General features: G+C 46.1%; 1 protein-coding gene across 3 annotated transcripts in view; it reads left to right on the top strand.

Annotated features, from left to right (window-relative positions):
* NT5C3A (5'-nucleotidase, cytosolic IIIA) overlaps positions 1 to 18,152 on the top strand; it is a 656,918-nt gene that overhangs the window by 305,499 nt on the left and 333,267 nt on the right. For all 3 annotated transcript variants that reach the window (XM_069613233.1, XM_069613235.1, XM_069613234.1), the window contains one exon: positions 6,057 to 6,155. In XM_069613233.1, coding sequence (XP_069469334.1) covers positions 6,057 to 6,155 — 99 coding nt within the window. The remainder of the gene's footprint in view (positions 1 to 6,056; positions 6,156 to 18,152) is intronic.

Genomic DNA, 18,152 nt, shown 5'->3' with positions numbered 1-18,152 from the left:
CCTAGGGGTGTGGGCAAGCAGGACCTTAGTGGGAATGACTCTCTTTGTTGGCACAAGGACTCCCATTCCAATAAGGAATTCCCAGTCCAACGTACATTATCTGCCTGCTTGGGAATTGCAAAGACTGTTACTTCTGTTTTGAATCCACCAAACAGTAATATTTCTTCAGTATCTTTGGCTTCAGTTAATACTGCATCTGGCCTGAATTTATCAGTCAAAGAGCAACAACACAACCCTTTTATTTGTGATACTATTCTGCATTCACTGAATAGTGACATTTTCTCAAACTCTTTGGCTTCAGGTAATTTATTTATTGGATATTTATAAGGCACTTATACAACAAGAAAGAGTTTCAAAGCACCACAAGAGAAGGGTACAAGGGTGCAAGAAACGGACAGCGGTCCTTCTAGGCCTTGTGACATTCAGGGGTTGGGGTAAGTGCTATTAGGTTCCCCTATGGGATGAAGTGCCAGAGGTACCCGTTGGGAGGCAACAGGTAAGTGCTTGGGCAGAGACATCCCAGGCGAAGAGCAAGGTCTACCGCCCAATAGGTAAGTGCAGGCAAACCACCGGACAAGTGGGTGTGGGCCCAGAGGGCAGTGCAGGGGGATGGGCAGAAGGGCAGTACCGTATTGGACTCTTGAGGGACCAGGACGCCAATCTCAGCGACAAAGGGTATGGTAAGCAAGGGAGGGCAAGAAGGAAGGAGGAGAAGAGAAAGGTAGTTTTCTGCAGAACTTAAGGTGGGTGAGAGAGATATATATATATATATATATATATATATATAATATTGAAGGGATCTGGAAGGAGAGTATTTAGTAAGAGAGAGTTGCAGGTAGCATGATCCCAGGCCGCAGACAGCCTTGTGGATAATCCAAAGGGTCTTGAATTTGATCCTTGCAGAAACTGGGAGCCAGTGGAGAGATACAGTCCCAAGCCAAGGATAAGTCTTGCAGCCCTATTCTGGATTAGTTGAAGAGGACAGAGCAAAGAACGAGGAAGAGGCTGTTTCAGTAATCTTGCCTGTGGAGCATGAGCACTGTAGACAATGAGCTTCTGGGGTAAGGTGAGGAAAGGGAGAATGCCTCTAAGGAGGTGAAGTTGAAAGTGGGCCTTCTTGGCAAGCTACAAGATGGGAGTAGTAAAGAAGAGAGGGGAGTCGAAGATGACACCAATGTTTCTGGTCTCTTTGGAAAGAGAGGGAGGTGAGCCCATAGAGGAGGTCCCGAGTGGAGGAGGGAAACTGGGAGCAGGTGTCCCGATAGGAAGGATCTTGGTCTTACTAGCATTAATACAGAGGTTATTGGAGGTGCACCAAGACTGAATAGCATTCAGGGATGATATAGCAGGGAGAGCAGAGCTTGAAGAAGAGTTGTGTGTCATCTGCTTAACACTGGAAATTGGGAGAGAAGGCAGAGATCTGGTAAGCAAGAGGTGGAAGGTAAATGTTGAAAAGCCAAGGCGAAAGGATATAGTTTTGTGGAACACCACATCTAGAGAGCGTGGTTGGGTAGGTGAAGGAGCCCAGGAGCACCTGGGAAGGGTGGTCAGTGAGGAAGTTCGTCAAACAATCCAGTGCCTGGTCTGAGATACCAGGAGTATCTTGGAGCCGCCTTATGAGAATAGAATGGTTGACCATGTCAAAGGCAGTAGAGAGGTTAAGGAGAATGAGAACAGCAGGAGAATTAGTCATGATTTGCAAGCAGTTCTTCACAGGTGTTCAGGAGTGCCTTGGTGCCCTTTCTATGCAGAGGCAAGGACTAATTAAAGTGTGTGCATTAAAGTGTGCAGGACATCCTGGAGGGTCAGAGCCGCGCTAAACCTCGGAGCCGGCGGGAGTGTGGAAGGTGAGGTGATCGCTAGCAAGACGCCGGAAAGGTTGGCATCCTGACTGACCGAGAAGCTAAGGTCATGCAAGAGATAGGGCCGTGTTCCGTGCTGCTACTGTCAAATACCATTGTGCAATTAGTGAGGCCAAATGTAATTTTGTCACTGAGCGCATTGAGGACTCTATTAACCAGCCTAAAGAACTGTTTAAGGTTGTATGTTCCCTGTTTACGAAGCTGTCCCCTTTTGACTCTATCCCTCCCTCCCAAAATGTCTGTAATTCCTTGGCAGCTTTTCTATCCACAAAATTGGAGATATTCGTGATCACATCAAATCACGCAAGCCAGAGGTGGGACTAGTGAATCTGTGGTTCATCTGTCCACCTCAGTGCCACTGTTGACTCCCCTGCCCTAAGCTAACTTGGGGTCGCTATGTGACTCCTTTCCTACCTTTTCTACTTCTGAGATTCTGTTGGCTACAGAAAAAATGAAACCCGCCTCAGCTATTGATGCTATTCCTCTACACATTGTAAAGGAAATTTCTCCCATCCATTGTGACTAGTGTTGCCTCTGCCATTAATCTTTCCTGTCTGTGGGCGAGTTTCCTTCAGATCTGAAACATGCTTTGGTCATTCCGCTACTTAAGAAGCCCTCCCTGGATCCTCTGACCCCAGCTAACTTCCGTCCCATATCACTCCTTCCTTTTTTTAATGAAGTTGGAGTCATTGGTTGCCCCCATGTTGGGGAGGTTTCGTGAAGAGACTGGACTTTTTGATGCCTTCCAGTCAAGGTTTCAGTTTCGGCCATGTCGGGGCACTGAGACAGTATTGGTATCCGTGCTGGATGATCTTACTCTTATTTCTGATCAGGGTGGAGTGGCAGCCTTGATTATTTTAGACCCGTCTGTGGCATTTGACACTGTTGACCACTCCATCCTGCTCAGTCGACTCTCTACAGCTGGGACTTCTGGTGAGGTTCTATCTTGGTTTCATTCCTTTCTTTCAAACCGCTCTCAGTCTGTCTCTCTTCCTCCTTTTTATTCTTCTATGGTGTCTCTGACCTCAGGCGCTCCTCAGGGCTCTACCCTTTCACCCATCCTGTTCAATATCTACATTCAACAGCTTGTTGCTCTTATCCGCTCCCATGGCTTCAGGTGTTATTCGTACATGGATGATACTCCTTCCCATGCTACTCAGCTTAAGGACTATCTGGTGGCCGTGGGAAGGTGGATGAGCAGCAAACTGGCTCACATTGAATGGAGGTAAATCTGAGGACATGGTGGTTGGTTCTGATTCTCTAGATTCTTTTCGGACTCTCTCCTTTTGGCCTTCTTCTTTTGGACCTCTCCCTGTCCCTGTTGAAGCTTTCAGAAACCTGGGTGTCAAATTCTCTGCATCCCTGTCTATGGCTACTCAGATCGGCTCAGTCTGTCAAGCCGGCCACTTTCAGCTGAAGATTCTTAGAATGGTTTTGCAGTTCAACCCCCAGCACCTTCGTACCTCGGTTGTTGCAGCCTTGGTCCTTAGACAGATCGATTACTGCAACTCTGTGTCTGGCACAACCTGTTTTTTTGCTTCAACGCCTGCAGATTCCGCAGAATGCTGGGGTATGGTTGGTGACCAATACCCCATTTAGGGATCACATCTCTCTGGTTCTGCGTGCCCCTCATTGGCTCCCAATGGCTGAACAGGTGCACTTCAAAACTATGTGCCTAGTTCATCTGGCTTTTCACGAAGTGGGATCGGAATATTTGCAGCATCGGTTCTGCCCGTATGTACCCTGCTGTTCCTTCCGCTCTGGAAACGGATTTCTCATCTCTGTGCCCAGATTTTGGGACGTCAGAATTGGTGGGCAATCCTTTTCAGTGGCTGCTGCCAAACTGTGGTCTACTGTGGTGCATCTGCAGATTCGACGTTCACTGAAAACTCTATTTTGAGAGTTGGCGTTGTGCTAATGTAGCTTCTCTGGAAATCCTGTAGTGCCAAGTTGCCTTCTAGCGTTATTTGCGCTGTACCCTTGTGGTACGAAATGGATAACAGACTGCCTTGCACAGTGGCATGACCGCACGGAAGCCTTGGTGGGCCTGGGGAGTATTAAGATGCTGAGACCAGACTCCAGCAGAGAAGTCGGATCCCCGATCTCTGTGTAAGAAGTACGACAACTGCCGGGCAGAGTGAGGGAAGCGACTGCTCCTGAAGAGGTAATATCCTTGAGATCCGTGGTACCAGAAGCTGGGAAAGCTGGAAGAGTTGCATGAACCCAGAAAACCCGAACAGGCAGATGACCTGCCAAAGCCCATATAAAGCAAGCCTGTCAGAGGGACAGAGGACTTTAGGGAGCCCTGACAAAAAAATCGGAGCGACTTAGAGACATTAACACCGAGGCTGGGAGAGCTATATGGATTACAGAACCCCCGAAAACCTGAACGGGCAGACACCTACCGAGGCCCTGCTAAAGCTAGCCTGTCAGAGGGGCAGAGTACTTTGGGTAGTCCTGAACATACAAGATTTAGTGAACAAGAACTGAGATGAGAGAGCCTGGAGGATACCAATGTTTAAATACAAGAAAAGGACACCATCATGTGAGAAATGGTGGAATTGTGTTCAGAAAGCCTCATCTTTCCTGAGAAAAGGAAACCATATGGAATCTTTGTAAAGACTTAAACTTGGCATACATAACCTGCAGAGAGGCTGAGGACTGTCCTGCAGGAAATCGAGGAACTTTGTGACACACTCTTAAAACGTTCCTTGTGGAAAGAGATCCACATGTTGGGCCAGACAAAAGTTATGACAGAGACTATTGCTCCAGCCTCCTTCTTTTTGTTGTTTCTAAGTGGTAGGGCCAGTTTGATATTGGGATTCGGACGGAGGATTATTTCTTTTTGGGCTTTGAGGAGCACCCTTCAATTTAGTTTTGTTAGGTAGGTAACTTCCCTCATAGTGGTAGGGCTAGATGGGCGTTTTCTTTTTATTTGAAATAAAAACCCTTGAACCTGTCAGTAACTAGTCTGACTGCTTCTGTTTTTGCCACAACAGTCACAATGCAAATACATTTCCTAGTTTGTGCTGTTTTTGAGATATGCATTCTTTTTTTGTATTGGGTAGAATGATTCATTTATGGATTTCTTTTAAAGTCAAATAAGCTGGCTACGATTAACATCCTTATCTCACACACGCACATGCACACCCACCACCCTTTGTAACATTTACACTACCCTCATAATCCATAACCTTCACAGGTGATTGATTAGAGTTTAGAACGTTCATCATTTCCAAAAGGTAACATGTTTTTAAAATCGGTGCACTTCGCATTTTCCAAAGACTGAGGATATTTCTTTATATTTCATTGGGGGGAATACAAATAAATTGAGGCTATTTCACAAAGATCTGTGGGTGCAGACGTGAGGGTACTTTGCCCTTATTCTGCTTCACCCTCAGATCTTATGTTTCAAGTCCCTGATTCGCATGTGGGTCTTGAGGTGACGAGGGACTGCAATAATGCATTGGCTCCAGACCCCACATTGGTGCACAGCTGGCATCCGCTCTCTGTCATCCCACTTGCAGTGGCCACATTCAGAAGACTATTACAGAAAATGGAAAACTATCATGTGCCGGATGCCATGAAAGTAGTCAAAGCATTTTCTGAATGGCCCTCTTGGTTTATATGGCATTTCCAAGGACTAAAACGTAGTTCTTCGTGTTTAGTTTTACAGCAGACGCATGAACCCCCTGATGAGTCTTAACAGTTTATCAGCAAGCATATCCTAAAACCAGATCCTAGTGATTTTACTTTGGTTCCACATGGTTTTTCATTTGGAGTTTCACCTATCCTTTAGCTACAGCATCGGACCTCGGATAATCTGTAGTGGGTTTTCCAGAGATCCTCTTGGAAAATAAATGTGATACATCTCCGAATGTGTATTCATGTTTATTTTCGATTCTGCTTAGGCCTGCCTACGGGTAGGTTGTATGTGTCTGAGCAAAGTGTTCATCAATTTGTTAATCTATATTTCATGAAACTTGTTTACCTCTCACACAAATGTTGGTGCAAAAATGGCAGTGTGACCAAGTTGTAGGGTTCTCGCACACCAAATAGATTTTTTTTATTTTTAGAAGTCACTGCCAATATATTTCTCATTGGTTAACATCAGCTTTACACCTTTTGTTTATGGAAATTTAAACATCTTGCCTAGGTTATTTTATAATATGTTGCCCCATTTTTTTATTTCAGATGCCAGAATTCCAGAAAAAAACAGTCCATGTTAAAGACCCAAAAAGAGTGGAAGAAATCATCTGCAGCCTTATCAAAGGAGGTGCTGCCAAACTTCAGGTACTAATAGTGGCCAACATATCAGTGTACCTCGCTAAGGGAATGGTTAGAAATAATAGGTTTGCTGAGAAGCAGTGTGATTGACCATTTGCATTGACCGTGCTAGTTGAATCTATTTGAAACTGGTTCTTTGGGTTTACTCAGCGGAATGACAGTGAACGGCACCTAACCTGATAATGTGGTAATCACAATCCTAATATCGTGAGGTTTTCTTCTCCTGCATCGCCCACACTGTTCCTAAAGGATAAGATGTGCTCGTTTTGAAGTATTTTATTGTACTCCTACTTTTTTCCAAATTTTAGATTAAAATGATATTTTTGAGAGTAAATCAATTTATTTAAAAGGTTTTTTTTTTTTTTTTAGGGTAGTACAATATATTTGGAATCTAAAATCGATGCCATTTTGAAAAGCATAATTCATGCAAACAAAAATCTATTTTTAGCATAAAGTTCATCTGCGGATCGGACCGTAATAATAGAAGAACTTTCATGTGGCAGTGCTCTGCTGGTAAAACTGATCTGAACATATCGGTGTAACGGTGTGGGTGGAAGCTGGGCGGAAGTCTCCTATGTGTCACTTGTTTTCATTGGGAGTATTTTACACCTTATTTTCTTTTGTTGGTTTAATTTATATATTTTGAGTGAGTTCAAGTGGCTGGTTCACTACTTCTCTGTACGACTAGTTAGATTCGCTGTTAATTTCCATAACTGCCTGTTCTGCCCTTTTTTATTCCATATTTGTATTTGTATTTTATTTATTTGTATAGCGCACTAGGCCCGGGGGCAACCAGGCACATATCTTAAGGCACAGGGTACAAAAATGGCATTGATACAGTTACAGACAAAGATTAAATTCACATGTGCATATCTTAAGGCACAGAGGTACAAAAGTGGCATTGATACAGATACAGGCAAAACATATTAAATTCTCAAGCAGAAAAGTGCCAGTAGTACGGGAGTAGTGGAGCAGGTGGCTTAGGCTGGTAGTAGGTGGGATGTAGAGGCTAGCCAGAGCTTGGCTTTATGTTTGAAAAGGGTGGCGGATGGGAGGGTTCTGATGGACAATGGCACAGAGTTCCAAAGTTTGGACGCAAGGACTGGGAAGCTGACACCTCCGGCAGTCTGTAGGTTGTATTTAGGAATTGTAAGCGAGTGTGCTTGGGCAGATCTTAGAGTCTGTGAAGGAATGTACTGAGAGAAGCGGGAGGTTAAGTAGCTAAGGGCCTGGTTGTTGACACATTTGAGTAAGTGTCAGTGATTTGAGCGAAATTCTTTGCAACAGGAAGTCAATGTAAGCTGTTCCTAGTGTCAGTGATGTGCGCCGATCTAGGAATATTGAGGGCTGCTCTGATAGCATTGTTTTGGGAGATCTGCAGTTTGTTGACGTTGCGTTGGTTGGTGCCTTGATAAAGTGTGTTGCAGTAATCAAGTTTAGACATAACCAACGCCCTGGTGAAAGTAATGCAGTTCTGGGTGGAGAGGAATGGGCGGCAGGCTGTAATCAGCTTACATGTGTAGGCCGAGGCAGCGGCAACTGCATTCATTTGTCGATTTAGGGACAGTGTGGAATCAAGGTAGATACCTAGAGTTTTGGTCTCTTAGCCACTTTTATGGAGTTACTATCAATGTTGAAGGTGCTGAAGGATGGGTCAAGCTTTTGTTGGGTGTCAAGGATGAGGAGCTCTGTCTTGTCATCATTGAGACAGAGCTCGTGATGTGCCATCCATGCTTGGACGACTTGGTATACGTCGTTCAGAGCTTTGGCGTCCGCAATGTAGTCACCAGTGATGGGAATGAGTATCTGGGTGTCATCTGTGTAGTTGGTGTAGGTAACACCGAGATAGTCGAGCACATTGAACAATGGTTTGGTAAATACATTGTAGAGCGTAGGAGATGCACACAACCCTTGAGGAACTCCGCAGGGGACCGAAGATGGGTCAGCAGGTGCAGTAGGTGAGAATACTCTCATGTGTCTATTGTCCAGGAAGGATCTGATCCAGTTAGTGGCATTTTCTGAGAAGTGGGCAACAGATTTCAGATGTTGGCCTAGGATTTGGTAATTGACCAAATTGAATGCTGCAGAGAGGTCCAGGAGTAATAGTAGGGCTAGTTTGCCATTATCCTTTAAGTCCTCTATTTGAGTTTTCAGGTCTAATAAAGCTGTTTCTGTCCCATGCCTGGGTCTGAAGCCAGATTGTCTTATGCCGAGTAGGTTGTTGGTCTCCAAATACTTCTGTATTTGGAGGTAGGCTGCTCTATCTAAGATTTTTAGGAGGAACGGGACCGTGGTGATCGGTCTGAAATTGGTAGGTATGGACGGATCAAGTGTTGGTTTTTTCAGCAGAGCGATGACCCAAGCGTCCTTCAGGTTGTTGGGGACAATTCCATAGTAAATGAGGAATTGATGAAGGTGGTAATGAAGGGAGCAAGGTCATGGGCAGATTCCTTAATGATAGGTGCCGGGCACGAGTCCCCTTGGCAGTTGGAGGGTTTAAGGTTGCTGATATTTTTTTCAACCTCAGGGATAGTAAGAGGAAGGAAGCTAAATGGGGGCTGGGTGAAAGTGGTAGTGGTTTGAGGTGCAAGAGGTTTAGAGAGGAGAGAGTTTTGTTTGGCATTGATTTTGGCTTGTAAGGTGTTTTTTTTGGAGAGGAGAGCATTTTGGATGCTATTGCACCAGGAGCTGTCTTTGTTACAGGTATCTGGTATGGGCGAAGGGTATTCTAATTCTTTAAGAATTTTGAATAGCTCCTTCGTGTTTGATTCAGCTTGCGAGATACGCAGGTTATAAGTTTCTTTTTTAGCCTGTATGATCGCTTCCTTGTAGTTAAGAGAAGCGATGAAGAGGTTGTCTTTGTTAGAAGCACAAGGGAGACTTTTCCAGAGTGATTCCACCTTGCGTTTTTCTTTACGCAGAGCTCTTATGGAGTGAACCACGAATTTAGGTGAGCTCGTTTTTTAGCTTTCCTAAGTTTAAGCGGGGCTATGGTGTCAATAGCTTTGAGCAATGTTTGGTTGAAAGTGTCCACTAAGACCGTAGGGTCATTATAGGATGTGGCACAGTTGTTCAGAATAGGTAGGAGAAGCGGGAGTAGCTTGTCCCTGTTGATATCCATTTATTTTCCTGGTGGGGATAGTGGGGGCTATTGTAGGTTTGGTCCAAGGAATGGTGGCTGGTAGATGGAAGATAATGACGTGGTGGTCGGACCAGGCACAGGCTGAGTCGGAACTTGTCGTAGTATTGCAATTCAAATCTATGATCCAGTCAAGCGTTCTGCCTTTGTTGTGTGTAGGTTCAAGGTTGCGTTGTTGAAAGCCTAGGTTTGACACAATACTTGCAACTTCTGTGGCCATGAGATCCTTAGGGTCAGACAGTCCAAGTTTCAAGTCCCCTCGCAGCAATACTTGTGAATTAGGCTCCGTGTTATTGGATAGGATAGACGTTATATCTTCTATGAAGGAGGAGAAGGGACCGGGTGGTCTGTAAATGAGGCGTAGTGACGCTGTATTGGTGGGTGAGAGTGAAAGTTTCACTGATAGTGATTCAGCTGAGCTGCAATGAGTGTTGGGGATCGGTCTCATGTTGATATTATCCCTATGCATGAAAGCAACGCCGCCACCTTTGGACAGGTTGGATAAGCGGTAATTTCTGAGGATAGAGTATCCATCAGGAATAACGAGGGACAGGAGCGGGCCAGAAGCAGCATGTAGCCATGTTTCTGTGATAGCAATGAAATCGAAGTTCTGGGTGGTAATGAGGTCAGCGATATCGAGGGCATGAGCAATAAGGGATCTAGCATTGATAAGAGCTCCTTTTAATTCTTTCGTGGGTGCAGTTGTGGATGGTTTAGGTGAGGTCTGAGTAGAGGCACAGGGGGTGTTCGTGTGTTGGCGTTGGGCACAGGGAATGCGAGGCAATCTGGATCTAAGTCTAGCATTCCTAAGTGGAAGTGTGCATGGTTGGTTGTGAGTGGGTTTGGTTGCGAAGTGTTTGAGCCACAAGGCAGGTTCATTGAGGTATGGTTTGGAGGGTTAGCTATGCGGGGGGGGGGTGGGTGTGTGTGTGTGTGTGTGTGTGTGGTGGAGATGTGTTAAGGTGCATTATAGTAGAGTATGAACAGGAGATGTTGCAAAGAATGCAAATGGTGCAGGTGGGCGTTGCACAATATGCCTTAGCTAGAGACCACGTGATGGCTATGATGAATAGGAGAGTACTGGCCGAGGGCTGGGGCAGCACGTCCACAGTGTTAAAATAACTCCAATGTGGCGAGAGACAGCTATGGCAGGTGGTGCAGCAGGTAAGGCGCAAACAAATAGTATGTTAATATTGCCAAGACTGGACAATGATCATGGGCTAGCTTGCCAGAGTAAGACACAATGTTATAGAACTCAGATATGGGCGAGGCAGCTATGGCAGGTATTGCAGCGTGTATGGTACAGTCAAGCAGGCATTCGTATTACTTAAGCAGGACTACAATCATAGGCTAGATAACAAATGCGCGACATAGAGTAGGTGGCACAGATCACATAAGGGCGCAACAGAGAGGTGCTGGTCAAGTGTGGCAAGGGTTAAAAAACGAGAGCTCTAATTAAATGACAGCGTGATAGTACCAACAAGAAATCAAAGTAGGGCATGCCTAAAACAGGTTTACAAATTGTAGGCAAAATGAGGGGCAAATCTGTAGATCAGCTAAAGTTAAAAAAACAGACGGTCAAGGATATGCATTCTCTCGACATAGTGCAAGCGCACAGTAAATAAAACGGTGTTAAGATTGTGCATGTTTTCATTCCCTGATTGTAATCAGGTTTGCAGGCAGCGGGCTAAAGCTTGACATACCTTGTGGCATATTGTATGCGACCAGTAAGGGGGGGGGGGGGGTCTATGGCATAGGCTTGATGCCGGTTACTCCAGGTGAAGTTATGCTCTCGTGGGCAGCAGAGGGCAGAATGGTCGGGTTGGAATGTTCATCAGTGGGCGTGTCCGGGTGAGTATGGGCCCTGGCTGACTTGTAGAAGAGCGGCGATCACGACTAGGGCTATTTCTGCTAGTATGCAGGGTGTCGGTACTGCGGAGCAGTGTCCCGCGCCGTAGCACAGGTGCGCACAGGTGCGGACAGGGGCAGACAGGAAGGGGCCTTAGGCTAAGTGGGCCTTGGTCGTGGTGGGCCGGCTTCCGCCTCCGGCTTGTCAGGGTGTCGATATCGGCGGCCTCAGAGGGTTGCTAGGCAACCTAGCACACCGCTATAAGCGTATTGTAGTGGCAGCCATTTTAGGTGGAGGTGGTTATCTGGAGTCCTGGTGGCATGTGGCTGTAATATGGGGCAAAGAGGCATCAAGGGCTCAGGCCACGGTGCTATAATCCAGTAGACCTCGCACTGGTGAGCAAATTAGTGGGAGCAGCAGCGCGGCGACGATCCAAGAATCCTAGCTGCTCCTGCAGCAAGGATGATGCCGGCAGCACATAGCGGAGCGCGGCTGGTGTTGCAGGGCTCCTGCGCCCAACAAAGTGGAGCTGAGGGGCAGATAGGAAGGGGCCTTAGGCTAAGTGGGCTTTGGTCGTGGTGGGCCGGCTTCCGCCTCTGGCTTGCTAGGGTGTTGATAGCGGCAGCCTCAGAGGGTTGCTAGGCAACCTAGCACGATGCTATAAGCGTATTGTAGTGGCAGCCATTTTAGGTGGAGGTGGTTATCGGGAGTCCTCGTGGCTGTAATATGGGGCAAAGAGGCATCAAGGGCTTAGGCCACGGTGCTTCTATAATCCAGTAGACCTCGTACTGGTGAGCAAATTAATGGGAGCAGCAGCACAGCGACGATCCAAGAATCCTAGCTGCTCCATCTCATATCCATCTCTACTTATTTGGTATTTTTCTTACTTAACCTATCGTGCATTCAGATGCTAGAATTTTAAGCTTTTTAAGGTAAAGAACCAAATGATTTGTACAGGATAGCATTTCTCAAAGTAGCAAAGTTGTCGAAGCAGTTGAAGTGGAATGTTGGTCCAGAATTTAGCTGAATTGAAAGTGGAAGGTTTCTTGCTCAAGCACTATTGGGGTAAAAGCAGCCATTTACTCTAGCAGAATTTTCTGTGATGGATGGAATAAACATTTAGTGGCACTGGTTTCACAGGAGTACCCACTCAGCTAGTGTTAGACTGTGGGGTAAAAATAGTCTCAAGACCGACGAACTGCCCTCGTCACATTGATATGATATGGCGTGTATAACGTGCCTATACACAAATGTTTCAAGGCGCAACGAGGCAAGGGAGGGGGAACAGAGGGAGGAGAGAGACACCGATCTTACTAGGCCAGGTGACAATGCGATCGTGCAAGTGTAGTGGAGCGGGGAGGGGAAAGTGCAGGGTGGAGGGGCCAGTGCAGTACATAGGATAATAGTAAAGAATAAATAAAAAATAAATAGTGCGGCGAGCTGGTGGCACGTTCCAGGGTAACTGCAGACATCAGGTGTCAAGTGCTGGCAGGGGGCTCTAGGGATACAGAAACAGTCCCAGAGTGCAAGGGGTGCCAAGGGGGTAGTACAGGTGTGCAAGTGGCGGGGAGGGGACCTGGGCCCAAGATCAGAGGGTAACCAGTGCAGATTCAGTTTCAAACCAGGCAATCGGCAGGGGAGAGGAGGAAAGAAAGCAGAAGCAAAGAGGAAGGTCTTGAGGTGCTTCCGGAACCGGAGATGGTTCTCTTCAAGTTTCAGAGAGGCAAGGAGGCTGTTCCAGAGGGTGGCCACATTCGAAGAAAGAGATCTACCAACAACTCGTTGCTTGGAGAAGTGGCTGACCCTGAGGGAGTTGGAGGTGGAAGAGTGAAGAGCTTGAGAAGGAAGATATTTAGGAAGAGAGAGTTGAAGGTATGTAGGCCTCGGGCTCCAGAAGGCCTTGTGGACAATGCATAGGGTTTTGAACTTAATCCTCGCAGCCACTGGTAGCCAGTGCAGAGATTTCAGTCCTGGAGAGATACGATACATGGGCTTGAGGCCAAGGACAAGTCTCACAGTCCTGTTCAGGATGAATTGCAGAGGGCGGAGAGTAGAAGCAGGCATATTTAGAAAGCGGCTGTTGCAGTAGTCCAGCCTAGAGAGAACCAGAGCTCTAGAGACGGTGAGCTTCTGGGGTAAGGAGATGAAAGGAAGAATACCTCTGAGGAGGTGCAGCTGGTAGTGTGACTTCTTAGAGACATCAGAGATGTGAGGAGAGAAGGATAATGTGGAGTCGAAAATTACCCTGAGGTTTTTAACCTGACAGGTGGGAGCAGGAAGAGGGCCAAGAGAGGCCACCCAGAGAGCGACGGGAAAGGAGGGAGCCGGTGTGCCAGTGAGGAGAATCTCGGTCTTACTGGCATTAAGGCAGAGATCATTGGAGGCACACCACTCCTGGATAGCAGGCAGACAGGCAGACAGTCAGAGATCAGAGAAGGAGAAGAAGTGACGGAAGGGAGCCTGAAAATTAGTTGAGCGTCATCCGCATTGGGCCTAAAAGTGCAGAAATATTTTCTTGTAAATGGAAATCACACTGTGGGGTGGCAGAGAAAAAGCCAGCCGTTTATTTCAACTGCAAAATCATGAAAACGCTGCTTCATTTGGTGAAATGGAGAGACCGTGGAACAAGGAACATTTTAAATATGAAACTACACTGCAGAAGGTAATTCAAAGGCATGCCGTTGGCTGACAGACAAAAAGGCATTTCCATCGCAACTGGCAAACATCAAAATGCTGTTTTCAGAGCAAGAGAAATACAAACACTAAATGGGTCCTGTTCAAATGACTAGGCCAAATCCCTAAACAACTTTCCATTACATATGAGAGATGCCTGAAGTGCAGCCTTGCTAACACAAAGAGCTGCCAGAGAAACAAATACATTTGGCAGTTTGGTTTGAAAGGAACTGTTTACAGAGGAAACTCCCTGGCCTGAATCATTGAAATGTATATTATAATGTGAAGTTGGACATTGATGGACTGATGCAATTACTTTTCAGAAAAGGCCTTGTGTGTAAAGAAATTGTAACATTTAAAAAATAAAAAAAATTTGGTGCATGAAGAAAAGCTGTGTTCAGCCCAAATAGACTTTTGTCATGAAATATGAATATGAAGCCAAGAACTGCTCACCTCTCCCTAATCTTATCAGACTCCGGGAATGTCTTTAAAGCTGTGGCAGAGCCAGCAATAGGGGTTTTATGAGCGTGATTTAATCCACACTGTGAAAACAATGACCAAGCCAATGAAAGTGAACTCTAAATAATTCACCAAAACTCAAGTAAATGTGTGGTCCCTCTCCTTGAGCTGATGACATTTGTGTCATGATGCCTACCCCCAGGGACCCAGACCAAGTCCAGCAACCCCGGAAGCAGGCATCAAGTTACCCCAAGCAAGCCCAACAACCACTGCTAGGGGCTATTTGGGTGCAGTCCTGGCGCCTATGGCGCCAGGCTCATATGGAGAGTCAGTCCTGGCGCCATAGGCGCCAGACTCATAGATTAAAACTTACCTGATGCAGACCATGCTGCAAGAGCTCCAAGCCAAAAGAGGCTTGGAAGGGACTATTTTACCTAGGGACTATTTTTTACTCAGGTGGGGCTGGGGAGGAATACTTACCTGGGACTACTTTGGAGGCTATTTAAACCACGCCCGAAGAGAAGCACACGCTTCGCGTTATTCTGCATCCAGCAGCGTAACGCTCACCGTGCCTGCAAGTCTGCATCCAGTCTTCTGCCACGCCCGCCTCGAGTTTGGAGCTCCTAGAAAAAGGGAGAAAGAAGGAGAAAAGGTTAGAACAAGAGCAATACCTTTGATCCTTACCTGAATTCCCGATCCATCGCGCCTTCGAGCTGGAAGAAAGAAGTTATTTTATGCACATCGCCTCACCGGCCTTCGCAGCATCTTCACATTCCACTGCATCCTCCTGCACGTTCCCGCCGCACTCCGGCACCTAAGGAGAAGACAAGAACAGCAAGGTGAGCCAAGGAAATACACAGAGGAATACCCCCCGTAGACTTACCTGATTTTACCACCGGGGGTACTATTCCTCTTCACGGGTCGGAGCAGCTTCCACTGCATCCTAGCCGAACGCCGGCCCCTAAGGGGAAACAAAAGGACAGCAAGGTGAAACAAAGGGACTAACAAGGGGAACCCTCCTCACCACAAAAGACTTACCTGATTTTACCGCCGGAGGCATTATTCCCTGAGACTTCATACTTTCTCTCAGCGCCTGAATAAGGGAGAAAGCAACAGGTTACATATGGACATTATTTTATCGAACTGTGTTGGATAATACAAATCCTTACGAGAATATTACCGGTTGCCACGAGGAACTCTTCAGTAGGGTCAAGCTGCAACCTGCAAGGAATCGAACAAGAGTGAAAGTCAGGCATTTGAACTCTTACGAACTACATGCTTACGGCGTCTTGCCGGGAATATCGGAGTCAATATTGTTCTGGAACTCACCAATTCCTTCGAGCCAGTGAAGCAACTGGTTATCTATGCGCCCCTGCGCTCAATGCAGGATGGAGAGCTCATCTTTTCAAACCATCAGGTGAGAATATAAGCGGGGACATCCAAGGTGATCAGTGGGGAGAACAGCGGGGTGGGGGGATTTACGCTCAACTCCACGGGTGGTTAATTCCCTTTCTCCATTTGCAGAAGAATATTCCTACGGGCAAAGCAAACGAAGCTAGGTTGGCCAGTCCAGTCCGTCATCTCCGCCCTACACGTCACATTGGTGGAGACCGCAGCTGTCCAGTCCAGATCGACGCCTCTGTGAGACCCAGGTGAGCATAACAATTTGACAGACAACAGAGCGGTCACATGAGTCAGGGTGGGAGTTGTCTTTCACTGCTCCTAAAGATAAACAGATGGTCAATCATCCCGGGGAGAAAGAAATGTTACGTGCTTTTATGGCAGGCTTGGGTCAACAAAGGCCAGAGGCAACATATAAACATAGATCATGGGAACAAAAATAAGCCATTTAATTCAAGGGGAAAAATATGCTTGTAAATAATTTTTACATAGGAGTGTGTGGAGGATCATTGTTTGCCCATTATGTCAGTTTCATAATTCATACAATAATGGTTCGAATATCATTAAAAAGCTCATGAGAAGACCCATTTGTTGATCTAACTCGCATAATAATTCGACCTAGAGTACTGAAGTTATAAGCTGAAATGTGAGGATAGCTTCCCAGAAAATGTTACGGAGTGGATATTCGGGGAGATGATAGCAGGTTGAATTAGATATCTGTATAGAAAATCTCGTATTGATAACTTTGTTGAATACATTACAAATATCTGCCATTTGAACCTGCAACATCGTACCAAAATGATACATTTCATGAAGTCCAGCATGGTCAGAACAATTTAATTACCTATCTTTTATGATGTTATTTGTAAGTTAGAGACATTTCCATTGTAGTTTTTAAGGTCATAACTGAAGTGGTCAAAAATGAAATTTCAAAGGGGTGGAGTTATAACACACAGGGATGATCCCCAGTAACTAAAAGGGACTAATCGAAGAAGGGAGGACAGTAGATGTCCAATCCCAGATCAAGAGCCAATAATATGGCACATGATCATTTAGATAGTTTGGGGAACGGTTACAGATTTATAAGGAGACACACAATAGGAACAGGTGAGAGTTGCCTGATATCATTTTGAGTGTGATTACTGAAAATTTGCTGGATAACTAACATTGCCTGGGAGACATGAATTGGAGGAAACCAAGGAAAGACAGGTGCTGGGATCCATACAAGGAAAGGCAAATCAAGGGGGATTGATGATGCTGGAGGTATCCATGACTGAACCAAGAGAGGCCATCTGACCAGATCCCTGTCTTTTCCCTCTGAGATGATCCAGGAGGTGGTGTCTTTTCCTGATAACAAAACCCAGAGAGATTCTATATAAGTAATTTGTCCAACCAAACCAGTTCTTGTGGGGATCTGTTCGAGTTGATGCCTTCTCTGTATTTAGTGGGTGGGCAATGGAAGTAGATCCGTAGAATTTCTCACCAAGTATTAATTTTATTAATTCCCATATAGGCAACTAACACGGGGTGATTTTGTTGAAATTCGAAATTAACAACATTGCTTCCAGTGTGGATAAAAAAGATAGTCTGTTAAAGTAATTGGGTCCTCCTATTTCATTTTGCCAACCCCCAATTCCCTAAAGGGAGGGGGTGCATAAAAACAAAATTCCCAATTGGTCCCCAGACCCTCCCTTAAAGCAGAGGGGTGTTAAATGTAAACAGACTATCTGGGTATGGGCTGGGGCAGAAAAGTGTCTTGCCAAATTACATGGAGTAAAGTCCCTCATTAAAAGCATACCCTCTTCAGAGAGTGAGAACGTGACTCCTGGTAGATCCATATATATATATATATATATATATACATTTCTGAGGCTTGTGGAATCTGCTTAGATCACATGCTGTGCATAGGCCGACATCTAGTGGAAGCTGCGGAGTATTACAGTTTGTTTTTCGAAACTCGAAAATGGGCGTCGACACAGGCGTGCCAGTAATACTATCCCTAGTGTGACGTCCACTGTACCCAAGATCCCTCACGCGTCTAGGATCCTCAGATTGTTTTTTTCCGCCATACTGGTCGGAAGCATCTTGCGGAGTCCCCTGGCCTTAGCCATACTTTTGCTAATAATTGAAAATTATTATTCTTATTGACATCCTTCCCCACACCGTCGACCCTCGACACTCGACGACGGCTGGAGAAGACATCGACCGTCGGCTGCTGCACGACGGATCTGGGCCTCGGAAGGCCGCTGGCCTCGGCCCGGGCCTAGTAGGCCGCTGGCCTCGGCCCTGCAAGTAGGGAGAGTTGGGGGTGGTACATACTCTTCACTCTTGGTATATAGATACACTTATATATTTCCTACACTTATCAGCCCGCTGCCTCAAGGTGCGTATGGAGGGTACCCCTTTCCAATTCTGCCCCAAGTGCAACCGCAAATACCCTTGGGTCGACAGGCACACCATGTGCAATCTCTGCTTGCCGAGG

This window comes from Ambystoma mexicanum, chromosome 5p, assembly GCF_040938575.1.
Source record: "Ambystoma mexicanum isolate Mex_15411 chromosome 5p, UKY_AmexF1_1, whole genome shotgun sequence".
Taxonomy (NCBI): Eukaryota; Metazoa; Chordata; class Amphibia; order Caudata; family Ambystomatidae; genus Ambystoma; species Ambystoma mexicanum.
The sequence above is the reverse complement of the archived record's forward strand: the minus strand, read 5'-3'. Positions and strand labels throughout refer to the sequence as shown.